Source organism: Nyctereutes procyonoides, unplaced genomic scaffold (genome assembly GCF_905146905.1).
Source record: "Nyctereutes procyonoides isolate TBG_1078 unplaced genomic scaffold, NYPRO_anot_genome, whole genome shotgun sequence".
Classification (NCBI taxonomy): Eukaryota; Metazoa; Chordata; class Mammalia; order Carnivora; family Canidae; genus Nyctereutes; species Nyctereutes procyonoides.
This window is the reverse complement of record NW_026575121.1, coordinates 2472085-2486788: the sequence shown is the minus strand read 5'-3', so window position 1 is coordinate 2486788 and position 14704 is coordinate 2472085. Positions and strand designations below refer to the sequence as shown.

General features: G+C 35.1%; 1 protein-coding gene across 3 annotated transcripts in view; it reads left to right on the top strand.

Moving 5' to 3' along the window:
* FNDC3A (fibronectin type III domain containing 3A) overlaps window positions 1-14704 on the top strand; it is a 172576-nt gene that overhangs the window by 150568 nt on the left and 7304 nt on the right. For all 3 annotated transcript variants that reach the window (XM_055335945.1, XM_055335946.1, XM_055335947.1), the window contains 11 exons: window positions 596-734; window positions 1399-1467; window positions 2251-2369; window positions 3917-4022; window positions 4110-4285; window positions 6119-6232; window positions 6968-7117; window positions 7205-7488; window positions 7587-7799; window positions 10529-10695; window positions 12129-12256. In XM_055335945.1, coding sequence (XP_055191920.1) covers window positions 596-734; window positions 1399-1467; window positions 2251-2369; window positions 3917-4022; window positions 4110-4285; window positions 6119-6232; window positions 6968-7117; window positions 7205-7488; window positions 7587-7799; window positions 10529-10695; window positions 12129-12256 — 1665 coding nt within the window. The remainder of the gene's footprint in view (window positions 1-595; window positions 735-1398; window positions 1468-2250; window positions 2370-3916; window positions 4023-4109; window positions 4286-6118; window positions 6233-6967; window positions 7118-7204; window positions 7489-7586; window positions 7800-10528; window positions 10696-12128; window positions 12257-14704) is intronic.

Here is a 14704-nt window from a genome sequence, read left to right as displayed (position 1 = left end):
ATTAACAATTCAGGGGCAGCCCCGGTGGCGCAGCGGTTTAGCCCCGCCTGCAGCCCAGGGCATGATCCTGGAGACCCTGGATGGAGTCCCACATCGGGCTCTCTGCATGGAGCCTGCTTCTCCCTCTGCCTGTGTCTCTGCCCCTCTCTCTCTCTCTCTCTCTCTCAATCTGCATCTTTATGAATAAATAAAAAAAAATTCAAAGGGAAGAGGAATTAGCTTCTCTCTGAATAAAAGCAAGTTGAAAGAATTTATGGACATTTTTTTTAAACCCAAAAAATAGTAAAAGAATAAGTAAATCAAACCCAAACCCAAAGCCTATCAAGTACCATCAGATTATAGCTTATTCCTTTTATGACTCTTGGTTAGTATCAAAATGTTAGGCTTAAAGTTGTATTCCCAGAACTGACTCTAAAAGGGGATTATACCTAAATAATCCTCATATGTGCTGAGTCCCAGCTGAAGATAAGCAGTTCTCACATAAACAAACCATCACAGTCTGAAACTTTATCATTTGATTGTGCTTATTTATCTCTCATCACTTTTTTTAAGCTATTATCATTAGGTAACAGATATTAATTGTTTTATGTCACAGGTAATTGCTTACAACTCAGAAGGTAAAAGTAATCCAAGTGAAGTAGTAGAATTTACTACGTGCCCTGATAAGCCAGGAGTACCTGTGAAGCCTTCAGTTAAAGGAAAGATACATTCACACAGTTTTAAAATAACTTGGGGTAAGATATGCATTTTTGTACATCATTACTTTTGTATTTGATTAAAATGATTTGAATATTAAGATATTTTTTAGGATATTTCAGTAAATTTGTTAGATTAAGCAAGTTCAAGACAGAATGTGAGAGTCATTCATTGTTTGAGGATCTTTTTTGTGGAAAACTTTGCACTCACACGAATACAGAGTTCATATCTGATACCGGAAGAACTCAGCATCTATAGTAGGACTATGAGCAGAGGTAGCACTGAGTGAAATGAATGATTACTGAAATTGTAGCTGTAGATCACCTAGGTCATCTTGGTCCTCGTGAGAAATGAAAATCACTTACGCATTTGTTGGGGTGCCTGGCTGGCTCAGTCAGAAGAGCATCCAACTCTTGATCTTGGGGTCGGTTGTGAGTTCAAGCCCTACATCAGGTGTGGAAGTTGCTTAAGTAAAGCTTGAAAAAAATTAATAAGACACATTTATTGAACACCTGCTTATGCACCACCTAATGCAAAATCAGCAGAGTAATGAAATGCTGGTGTTAATTTTTTAAAAAAGCATTGCAGGTGATTCTTTTTATTTTTTAAACAGTCTTAGATTTTGCATTCTGCTTATTAGGATTTTTGTCATTGTTTACTTGTATTTACTTTACCTAATACCACTTTTACCTCTTTGGATAGACCCACCAAAAGACAATGGAGGCGCAGCCATCAACAAGTATGTAGTGGAGATGGCAGAAGGTTCCAATGGTAAGAACAGCTACCAAAAATTAATAGATGTATGCCTCTGCTCTTCATGACTACAGTTTATATGATCTCTTTTCTTTCACTCTCCATTCTCCTTTGTTTATAGCAGTTAGTATTTTAAGTAGTAATCTCTAGAAATACAGTGAATCAAACGTAAGACTCCTATACACCTGTATTATTACGTTTACATTTGCATTTTATTTCCTTTCTCACTTGTTTGCATCACTCCGTTCCAGTATATCTCAAGTCTTCTGAAGGTTTATTTAGATTTATAACCAGACATATCAGAGAAAAATTACCTTGCAAAGTATAACTTACATTATAGTAGTTCTAGTAATATTTTCTGTACCTTGTGAACTTTATTTTTGAATCATACATTTAACAATCTATTTCTATGCAATGAACTGTTTCCTGAAAAATAATGTCTTTTAATTAAGACTAAACTTCCTATGGTATTGGTTCTTTCTACTCTTTGTGTGTTATAATGTTATTACTAGACCAGTAAACACATTTAAAATGTTTAATTAAAAGCAGATTATCAATGTAAGCCAAAGTCTGTACAGAGTTACAGAGATATTTCATTTCAACAAAGCCATGCAGATTTGTCTAGGAAGCTGTAACATAAAGAAAATTAGATCATCTCCAGGAAACTCGAAGCAAGCTTAAATTGTTTCTGACAAATTACATAAACACTTACGAGTGAAGCTAGGATACCTGCCGTGTCCGTGATACCAAAATGTTAAACATTACCTTGTAGCTGACTGAACATAATTCTTCACCTTACAGGAAACAAATGGGATATGATATACAGTGGAGCTACTAGAGAACATCTTTGTGATCGACTGAATCCAGGCTGTTTCTATCGTTTACGAGTTTACTGCATCAGTGATGGAGGACAGAGTGCGGTAATACTTACATGTAGATTTTTTTTTTCCCAAGTTTGAGTCAAATAAGACGAGATCACCAGATGTCACCTCAAAATTTGAAATGTATCCAAAGTAATTTCTGTAACCCAGATGATTAATTTTATACTGACCAGAATATTCCAAAATAGAACTTGGCTTATTAATCATTTCTCAGTGAATATGTATTGTCTGGTTGATGTTTGGCTTTGGAACAACAGATATACAAAAATGTTGCAGAAAGATTTATAAAGATAAATTTTAGGATGATGTTCAATAATTATACCTAACAGAAATAAAAGTAAAATAATTGTAGACTGATCATTCCATAAATTATGTGAATCAGGACAAATCATAAAATGTCATTTACTGTTTAAACACAGATTCTAATATTTACTTGTTGCAGAAATTGGTAGTTATTTTTATGAATAGAGATCCACTAACCAAAATGGACTTAAAGTACACCACTGATTATATGTGAGATATTTGTAATGTTCTGGAGAGGCATTTTTTTAATAGGAGTGATTTCTTTTTTTTAATGAATTTAACCAAGAATGAGTTCATGGAGTATTAAAAACTGTTACCATTTTTCAAATGGAATTTAGTGCAATAAAGGTACCTTCTTTTTTTTTTTTTTTTTTTGAAGGTACCTTTTAAAAAATGAACTTATAAGTATTTGAAAACATGAGTACTATGAAACTGAGTGCATGTCCTGCCCCCACAGGCTTAGGATCCAATTACTTCATTTTATCTAACAAAATCTTCCTGTATTAAAAAAAGCGAGTCCCCTGCCCCCCAAAAAAGTCCCAATTTTCTAATTCAGCATTATAGCATTCTCATATAGGATATCTTTCTGAATATGATGATGACTAAATATTTTATTTATGTTTGGAAAAAATACTAAGTATAAATCTTAATACAATGCTGATAAGGCATATGGCACTGAGTGTGTCAGTATTTTAAGGGAAATTTTAAAATAAAAATTAATATATATATTTTTATATAGTGTAGAAACTAAAGTAATACCAAATACCTGGAAAATACCAAACACTTGGAAAAGCTTACTTGATTTTTTAATTATTTTTAGGAAAAAAGGAAAGATTACCTATAAATACTAGTATTTGGGTTAAAAATACAATATACACTAAAGTAACCAAAGTTATAAACATTGCAAATAGTGTTTGTAGAATGTTCCTTAGAAGAGATTTGTGGATCCATTTAGACAGGAACAAAAATAATATCCATTAGGTTATGATGTGATGGTCGTGTTTAATTATGGAAGAATAAAAAGGAAAAGTTTTTTGGGTTTTTTTTTTTTTCTGGTAACTTTCTTTGTATATAGTAGTCACATGGTATGTGTCTTTGTCTATATAAAATTAGAGTTTTAATGATCTGAGTTTTTTATTTAGAACTTTTATTTCTTTTCAGTTGAAAGGTAGAATTTCAAATTATCAGTGCAGTCTTTGTGTTCATATTATTTTCCTTTAACAAAAGCAATCTGATTGTTTGGTTGGGGCATTTTTGTTTTGTTACTGCTTTTGTTTTGGCAGGTATCTGAATCTTTACTTGTGCAGACTCCAGCTGTGCCTCCAGGCCCATGCCTCCCTCCCAGATTACAGGGTAGACCCAAAGCAAAAGAAATACAGTTACGATGGGGTAATTTCCATTTTGGTAATAAATTTTAATTAAGTTAGTCCTAAATGTATTCCTTTGGTTAAACTGCATAAGTCTTTCCACCTTTAGGACCCCCTCTGGTTGATGGTGGGTCACCCATTTTCTGCTACGGTGTGGAAATGTCTCCTGTAGAAAAAGATGAACCAAGAGAAGTGTACCAAGGTTCTGAAGTAGAATGTACAGTGAGCAACCTTCTTCCTGGAAAGACTTACAGCTTCAGACTGCATGCAGCTAACAAAATGGGGGTAGGAAAACTCTACTGATTGAATTATAATCACAGTGGTATTTCATGACATATATAATTGCACCCATTAGCCATTTTGCTTTCAACGTGTGACCCCAGAGTTTACAGTTGTTTTCTGGATTTTTTAAGATTTATTTATTTATTTGAGAGAGCAGAGGAAGGGGCTCTGGTGTGGGGTGGGGGGAGTGGGCAGAGGGAGGAGGACAAGCAGACTCCCCACTGAGCATGGAGCTCTGTCCCAGGACCCTGAGATCATAACTTGAGCCAAAATGAAGAGTCAGCCACTCTGACTGAGCGTCCTAGGTGCCCCCAAATTTTGCAGTTTTTAATAAGCTTATAGAGATAAATAAGAGAGAGGTTTGTATATATACATATGGTAACTTAGTTCTAGAATCTCGAATTTTCAAATCCCACTTAAAATTTGTGATACTTTGGACTTTAGCTATGCCAAAGTTTGCCTTTCAGGTGGTGCTAGTAGGATTTGCTTTAACGAGAAAAGTAGAGTAGAAACAAGACCATACTTGGAGTAATTGAAATACTTGGAGTAATTAAGTTTTTGAGGCTGGTTATATGCAGCATTTACTCAGTTGGCTACTAATTGTAATTCATTTTTTACCTAAGGAAAAAAAAGACTTTAAGCATTTCTGGTTTTATCTGACTTTTTAGAAAGCATTATATATGTATCTGTACAACTCCATAAAATGGACAAAATAGGTGATATCTCCATTTTATAGCTGAAGAGGCTAGAGTTCAGAAAGGCTAAATGATAAACCACAGACTCAGGATTGTCAGACTCCAGAGCCAAAGCCCTTTCCACTCAACCAGGACATCTCTCATCTCTGCATTAAAGCGGGTTCTCGGGATCCCTGGGTGGCGCAGCGGTTTGGCGCCCGCCTTTGGCCCAGGGCGCGATCCTGGAGACCCAGGATCGAATCCCACGTCGGGCTCTGGTGCATGGAGCCTGCTTCTCCCTCTGCCTATGTCTCTGCCTCTCTCTCTCTCTTTCTGTGTGACTATCATAAATAAATAAAAAAAAAAAAATAAAAAAATAAAGCGGGTTCTCTCCTTAGGAAAAAAAAAAGCAGTAGTTTCTTGCCTCAATTGAGTAACATTCTCTAATTATTCTGTAATTACAGTTTCACAAAATTAAACTGATAAGTCTCTCCTCTCCCATTATTTCATACTTTGGTGACCTGTATTATATCTTAGTCCTGTTCTCCAATTGAGTTCAGTATCTTATCTACAGACTTAAAGTTTCTTATGTCAGTACTTTGTTGGCTATTCTAACATAAATCATCGTTTCCTGTCTGAAGTCATCTTGTCAGCCCCACAAGGCTGGATAGCATCTCTACTGCTAGTGTTTTTAATCTGTCTTTTCAGAATACTGAAATTTTGTCAAAATCATCTTAAATAGTTGCTTTCTGCATTTCCAGAGACTATACATTTTAGACTCTTTTTAAATCTATTCTAAATTTTAAGATCTAATTTATACCTATGATTCCCCCCATGCGTTTGTTATATCCTCATATAATCTCTTCTGACTTACTCCACATACCCAATTCCCTGATACTCTGCCCTTCTTACAGAAACCAGTTCATGAAGGAAAAAGGAGAAGAAAGTACAGTAGATAAAACTTAAAAATACCCGCACATCGTCACTTCCATGATCATTGCCTCTTTTTACTTTCTCTGAATGCTTTTGGAGTTTTATTATGGCCAGTTTGTCTTGAAGGAGAGGAATAATGCATTTAATTATTTATTTATGTGAATATTTATGAAGAGCTGTGCAGTCAGTGGGTAAAAAATGAAAACACTGGCTATATTTGTTTTTCTAGTTTGGACCATTTTCAGAAAAATGTGATATTACTACAGCCCCTGGACCACCAGATCAATGCAAGCCTCCTCAAGTTACATGCAGATCTGCAACTTGTGCGCAAGTAAATTGGGAGGTATTGTAATTCCCATTTACCTACTTTAAATGATTAGAGTAGTTCATCTAAAAGAATAGAGTTACTGTTCATTTCACCTCCTAAATTATGCAGACAATAAGTCCTAGTTAAATTCATATGGTAAAAAGTGAATTTTCTATCTTTACGACGCATTTAAGTAAGGCATATTTGCATTACAAGTAACAGAGTTTCTTATTCATGATGTGCTTTGTATTTTTTTCAAAGGCTTGGTCTCATTACTGAGATACTTAGCCACTGGACTGAGCTTAATGTTCAGAACAAACATTCATAGGAATTAGTATAATACTATTTCTCTTATATTTATTATCTCCACTCTGTTTATTGTGTATAGTAATAATCAGTAATGATAATTGCATTTTCAGCTTCCTTTGAAATTTAACAGAAAATGTCCTTACATGGCTTAACATTTATATTACTTAATTGAATTATTTTGACTTCAAAATTCACCTTAAAATTTTCTTTCTGAAGTGATTCAGTCATATTTTTATTTCTAATTGGAAACAAGGATATTTTTTGACCAGTCTTACATTCAGGTGACCTTAATGAATAAAAATGTAATAATGAACAGTTTTAATTCTACTTAAACATTTTAAAGAAATTCAAAAGCAAGACCAGTCGGTTTTTTATATGCCTCAGGTAAAGAACATTTTTGCCTAAAAACCATTAAATCAATATCAAGACCTTAAGACCTTTTCTTTTTCTTAAATTTTAAAGGTCCCTTTGAGTAATGGAACTGATGTCACTGAATATCGATTGGAGTGGGGAGGTGTTGAAGGAAGTATGCAGATGTGTTACTGTGGGCCTGGTCTCAGTTACGAATTAAAAGGACTTTCACCAGCAACTACCTATTATTGCAGAGTCCAGGTAAAGGTGGTCAGGGCCTTGTAACTCTAGCCAGAGCTTTGTGTTCTGTGAGCATTTTGATGGTCATGTTTTTGTTATAATTTGTAGGCTCTGAGTATTGTGGGTGCAGGCCCTTTCAGTGAAGTAGTAGCCTGTGTGACTCCACCATCAGTTCCTGCTATTGTGACTTGTCTTCAAGAAATAAATGATGATGATATAGAAAATCCCTATTATTCACCTTCTACATGCCTTGCAATAAGCTGGGAAAAGCCTTGTGACCATGGTTCGGAAATCCTTGCCTACAGCATAGACTTTGGAGATAAACAGCCCTTGACAGTGGGAAAGGTTACAAGCTATATTATAGACAATTTGCAACCAGATACAACATACAGGTACACTCTACACACTATGTTAATTTTTGCCTAGGCTAGAGAGAAACTTTAAATAGAGTGATCATAACTGATTTTTTTTTTCTTAATGTGGCACTTAGAATACGAATTCAAGCCTTGAATAGCCTTGGAGCTGGTCCTTTCAGCCACATGATAAAATTAAAAACTAAGCCCCTCCCTCCTGATCCACCTCGTCTGGAATGTGTTGCCTTCAGCCACCAGAACCTTAAGCTGAAATGGGGAGAAGGAACCCCAAAAACACTGTCAACAGATTCTATTCAGTACCACCTTCAGATGGAGGATAAGAATGGAAGGTAGGTGGGATCCCTGGGTGGCTCAGTGGTTCAGCGCCTGCCTTCGGCCCAGGGCGTGATCCTGGAGACCCAGGATCGAGTCCCACATCAGGCTCCCTGCATGGAGCCTGCTTCTCCCTCTGCCTGTGTCTCTGCCTCTCTCTCTCTCTCTCTCTCTCTCTCTCTCTCTCTCTCTCTCTCTCTCTCTCATGAATAAATAAAAATCTTAAAAAAAAAAAAAGAATGGAAGGTAGGTGTTTTTAATTGCTACTTTATAGTTTCTTAGGTCTTAAGTATATAAATCTAAATAAACAGTAGAAATTAATAAGATTTCAAAACTAGGTTAGAATTCTAATAAGTAATTTTAAATGTGCTATTTTCAAAAGACCAGAAGATATAGTGATGATTTCCTGTTTATAACTTGTGAGTAGGATGCCAAGAGAAAAATTAAGTGAGCTATTCTTTGACTCTCTTCTCTAACCCATTTACTCTCTTCATGCTAGTAAAAGAAACAATCTTTGCTACCAAAAAAGTTCTTAAGCCCTTATTTCCAGCAGAGGTGGTTTTGACAGTAAATAATTGATTGGCTTAAGACCCCTATGTCTGACTTTCTTTCCTCCACACCCCTGTCACAGAACCTGCATGCTAAGTAAATACAGTTTAGTTCCTTACTGTCAGACTTGGTTAGTCTCTGGTTATTAGCTAGTCCTCCTGCTAGGTTCTCATCTTTGCTGGCGTCCTTTACATTTTCTTGACATCCATGCCATATAGTATCCCACCAAATCATTTTTAATCATAAATCAAAAGATTTGTAATATAAATTATTCAAATGGAAATCTGAGGCTGTTTATTGGCATTATAGCCCATGTAAACAATACCATATACCCTTTACAGGAGTTATTCTAATATTTTTAAGAACTTAAATTTTACTTTTCTACTATTCACTCAGCTTATAAGAAACAATCTGTATAATCTCATGGATTCAGAGTGCTAGTAGCAGCTTTTCCGAAGGTCTTCCCACTTTGCTTTTTGTGTTGTGTTTGTATCTTAGCCAAATATTCAATAATGGAATATCCATGATACTTTTTTACGTAAGTACTCTCAGAAATGCTTACACATTTAGAATAACATACAGAATTAAACATACTGTATCACTAGTAAGAGCATTATACAGAGCAAACAGTATTGATCATTTTCTGAAATCTGTGCCTCTATAAATGTTAGCTTTTGTTCTTGACAGAATTTTATGTACCCTTTGTAAGGCCTTACCTCTAGAAGGAGGTTCTTTACCTTGCTACAGATTTTTGGTATAGCCATTTATCTTTAATATGTGTTATCATTGGGTGAATTAATTCTGTAAGTTATTTTCATGCCCTTTGTAGCATTTACATTTAGGATAATGCAAGAAGGTTTACTGGAAACAGGTCTAACTAGCAGTTGACTGAAATGTAATAGAATAAAAATTCCATTAAATATAAATAATATTGGGATCCCTGGGTGGCACAGCGGTTTGGCGCCTGCCTTTGGCCCAGGGCGCGATCCTGGAGACCTGGGATCGAATCCCACATTGGGCTCCCGGTGCATGGAGCCTGCTTCTCCCTCTGCCTGTGTCTCTACCTCTCTCTCTCTCTCTCTCTCTCTCTCTCTCTCTCTCTCTCTCTGTTGACTATCATAAATAAATATATATATATATATAAATAATATTAATAAGCTAGAACAATAAGCTTAATTAACATTTAGCTACCATCTAGAGAATTGTAAGGTATGAGTATGGCTTATGGCTGTGGAAAATAAATTAAAAACTTCTATGATATTGTAAATTTACTATCTAAATTTAATAAATCAATTTAGTAATACTTAGGTTTTACTCTTTCCCTTTGATTTTTCACAACTGTTTACATTTGCTGTGGGATAGTGTCTGAATGCTATTTCAGCTGTTTCCTGACCAAGATTTTGTCATTGTCGGCTTTTTCGATAGTGGTTTAAACTCTTTTTCTCCCCTATTCTTTAAAAAAGGGGGGGGGGGTTAAAAAGGCAAGGCTTATCTAATTACTGCTTCTTGGAAATTTTGTTACTTCAGGTCTTTAACTGATTTTTCATTTTTAACCTGACTACAGTTTTCAGACTATTTAGAACTATGTGGGCATTCATTCCATTATTGATTCCCCAATTTCCAAAAATGTTAAAGCAGCCAATCAAAAATATTGGGGAACATTGAACTTATGGATGACATACATGATGATAAACTTTTCATCAAACAGTTCAGATGGGGCAAATTATATATTCTTTCATACTGCTGGGTAAATCTCTAGAAAACATAACCAAAACAACTAAAATTATGCCTGGACATTGAGGATTCTCTTTTTTATATAACTAGTTATATGCCAAAGAGTCTAATGAAAATTGTACTATTCTGAGTATCTTTAAAAATGTATGAACATTAAAAGATAGCAGTCAGAAACAAAGCTATACCATAAGCCTGAAAAGTTACTGTGATGGGCACAAAATTTAGCAGTAATTTTTTAGGAAACCATGTCAGATTAGAAAATTTACCAATCTTATGATTTTCATCATCTGATGAAAGATATAACAGATTTATTTGGAGTGACAAGGTGTTCCTGGCATTAAGTTCTAAGAGTAACTTCTACTTCTAAATAATGTCCCAACTGTACTACTTTAATAGTTTTTAAACATTTTTCGGAAGGTAGTCCGAAAAGGTTTATTTTTAATAAGAGTCATTTCCATTTTAGGTTTATATCCTTATACAGAGGTCCATGTCATACATACAAAGTACAAAGACTTAATGAGTCAACATCCTATAAATTCTGTATTCAAGCTTGTAATGAAGCAGGGGAAGGTCCTCTCTCCCAAGAATATATTTTTACTACTCCAAAATCTGTCCCAGCTGCCTTGAAAGGTAAGTTATACATCCTCAGGTTACTTTCTTTAATAATAAATTAATTTTAAATGCATCTTCATATATAGCCTTATGTGCTGTTATTACAATTTATCATCCAATATGTGTCTGACATTTAAATTACAAAAAAAATTATATAGACAAGCCCACCTACTGAGAGTTTGACTCAGTAATAAAAGCTATTTTAGAAAAAAAATAAAAAATAAAAAAATAAAAGCTATTTTAGGCAGCCCAGGTGGCTCAGCGGTTTAACGCCACCTTTAGCCCAGGGCGTGATCCTGGAGACCTGGGATCGAGTCCCACGTTGGGCTCTCTGCATGGAGCCTGCTTCTCCCTCTGCTTGTGTCTCTGCCTCTCTCTCTCTCTCTGTGTCTCTCATGAATAAATAAACAAAATATTAAAAAAAAAAAGCTATATTTTGCCTAGCACATTGATACTGCAAGTACTGGGTTTTGTCTGTAATCTTTTTAATAATCTAACATAAAAATACTACACTGAATAGACTGGATACTAAAATACTACACTGGATTTCTAATAGGATCATTTGCTGTTTCTCCTATTGTTACTTAAAGGAAAAAATTACAAACTCAAATTGTTTTGACTTATTCTTTCATTCATTTGGATTTCAGGGAGAAGGCCAGGTTGTTTGTTAAAAAAAAATAAATGTATCCTTAGTTAACTTGAATTTTTTAATCAGATTTGCACATACATTCACAGATTTGTATATACAGATATCTTTAAAATTTAAATTGTCACTTTAGAGGTGTTATTTTTCAATGACCCTGGCAAGGATTGCACTTTGTGTATTTAGCCAAAAATAACTAACATTCCTTACACTGAGGACAAATCACAGAGACTTCTATTACAGTGTCCTGGATCGTGTCATTTGTTAAGCAGATCCACAGTTAGCAGGACTGTTCTTGAGTGTCTTTCTAATAATGTTGATGGAGTTTTACTGAGTCCTTTTTCTATTCTGTCATTCAGTTTAGTGTTTCTTAGCCTTATGACTGTTGCTAATGTTTAAATCTTTTGTTACCCCACCATTGAGTGAAGCAGTTTTATATCAAGCAACAGGAGGTATTTTTCAATTTAGGAGATTTTTTTAAATTACAAAATCTCATGTTCTAGTTATGTTCTTAGAAGCACCATTAACATTGTTTTAGAACTGACATAATCCCTCTGTTGGCTTTTTAACTCAACAAAAACAGTGCTTACCTTGATAGATATTTTAGTCAATCTGGCCATTGTAACACCTATAGATTATATGGCCTGGAGAGAGTAAACCATTAATTAACTATGTCTGCAAATTTCAAAAATTCAGATATATAACTGAGCTTTAAAGGTTTGTTGATTTTGATTAAAACAAGTGTCTGTGTGATGTGCCAAGTTAAAAATCAAGCAGAGCAGATTTTATTTGTATTTGTTCTCTACAGCCCCCAAAATAGAGAAAATAAATGATCACACTTGTGAAATTACATGGGAATGTTTACAGCCAATGAAAGGTGATCCAGTTATTTACAGTCTTCAAGTTATGTTGGGAAAAGATTCAGAGTTTAAACAGGTATGTGCAAAGATGTAATTCTGTGGATATTCATTTTTTTCTCATTTTTATGTACTTACAGTGCAAGATTTGTCTCTTTATCTTTCCAATTCAAAAAACATTTATTTAGTACATACTGTGTTCCGAAGATTAGTAACTACACAATATCTCTGTATATTTAACAGATGATTCATTCATTTGATAAGAATTTATTAAACTAGATGCCAGGCACTCAGGATATATAACACTGAACAAAAAGTTCTTACCTCTGTGGCACTTATATTCAGCAGAAAAAGAGATACTAAAAGCACAGGGAAGTACAGTGAATAATAAAACTGGGTAAAAGGAATAGGCAGTTTTGGGAGGAGAGACAGCTAGTGCTATTTCATATGGGGCAGTCAGGTGACAATCAAACAGAGACCCAAAGGAGGTGAATATGGGGAGAACAGTTGTCCAAGGAGTGGAAGCAATAGGTACAAAGGCCTTTGAGATAGGAGCATGCTTGTTAAACTTAATGAACAAGAAGGCCAGTATAGGATTGGTTGTATGAGCAATGGGGAAAATAATAGGTGATGTCAAGTAGTCAATGATAAAGAGGATCTTTGTGTGATACGAAGATCATGTAGGGTACTACAGGCCACTCCATGTAAAATGAGAAGCCGGTAGAGGATTTTGACCAGAGTCGTCACAGGATCAGACACAAGGTCATTTTGGCTAGAATGGGACACGGGCAGAAGCAGAGAACATTAAGGAGGCTTTCAAAATAACAGTAATAATCATAATTATAATTCAGTGTTATAACTATGATAACAATCGTTATGGAAGCCTACCTAGCAGAAGTATCACCTACCGGGGCACGCCTGGGTGGCTCAGCAGTTGAGCATCTGCCTTCAGCTCAGGGCATGATCCCAGGGTCCCAGGATCGAGTCCCACATCGGGCTCCCTGCATGGAGCCTTCTTCTCCCTCTGCCTGTGTCTCTGCCTCTCTCTCTCTCTCTCTCTGTGTGTGTGTGTGTGTGTATGTGTGTGTGTCTCTCATGAATAAATAAATAAAATATTTAAGAAAAAAAAAAAAGTATCACCTACCTACCAGGCTGAAAAATTTCAGAGATGGCTTCCTGGTACAGGGTGATTGGCAGTGAGATGAAGTAGGGAGCTTACCAGTATCTTTTATAAAGAAGTAGTATTTATGCAAATCAAAGGCTAATTTCTGTAAGCATTTCATCTGATTCTCCGTTTTTTTTCTTCTTGATTTTGAGTGCTTTTAAGCTGGATTGTTTTGAGGAGCTTATATTTTCTTTTCCCCCTAGAAAATCAATCATTCGGGATCCCTGGGTGGCGCAGCGGTTTGGCGCCTGCCTTTGGCCCAGGGCGTGATCCTGGAGACCGGGGATCGAATCCCACGTCGAGCTCCTGGTGCATGGAGCCTGCTTCTCCCTCTGCCTATGTCTCTGCCTCTCTCTCTCTCTCTCTCTCTCTCTCTCTCTCTCTCTGTGACTATCATAAATAAAAATTAAAAAAAAAAAAAAAGCTTCACAGCCAGGACTCACATTTAAAAAAAAAAAAATCAATCATTCGTATTTTATTTCCATCACATGCTGTTATAGTTATTAATAATCGAATATTTTTCAATATAGATATAATTTTTTCTTTCAAGTTTTGTTAAGTATGGAAGCGTCATTTCTTAAGTTAAATTACAAAGGGCCCCAAAGTCAGGTTAAATTTGGCATTGACTGTTTTTCTTTATTAGGCCATCTGCAAATTGACATGATAATCAGATTTGAAAATAATTTACAGATAAGCAGGTTTCCTTCCAAGGAGGAAGCAAAATTACTATTAAAAATGTAATTGCATTACATGTTTAAAGGAAATAGGGACCCCACATTTGAGTAGTGTATGAATTTTAATAAACATACCACTACATGAAATAGCGCTGCTAATTCTAATTTAACTTAAAAGCAGATAATCGTGTCATCACTTTCGCTTACTTTAGATTGTAAGCATGCCATAAAACCTAAAATACTTAAAACATCATCATATACTTGCTCATCCAAATCTCTTAAATATTTATAAAATTTTACAATTTATTGACAGGTTATACTCCCAAAAGTTTGAAGGTTGTGTTTTTAAGAGTTCAGTTCCATTCATGGAATGTAATATTTTACTTAAAATTTGATACTCAACACACATGTGCTAATAAATACTATGTATAAAGAATTGTGAGGAGCTACAATATTAATAGGTTACTGTTCTGATTTCAAGAAAGTTGTTTAGAAATTAACAAACAAGCAGAAATTTTATAATCATGGCATTTTATATAGCCAAGCAAAAAGTCATAATAAAGATAAAACCTACTTTATAAAAAGGAATGATTTATTCCAGCTGGATTTTGTAATGTTTTCTAAAAGAAATGCCATTTAGTGAGGGGGCAGGGTGCATGGTGGTGCTGTGAGCTAAGGAGCTGTGAAC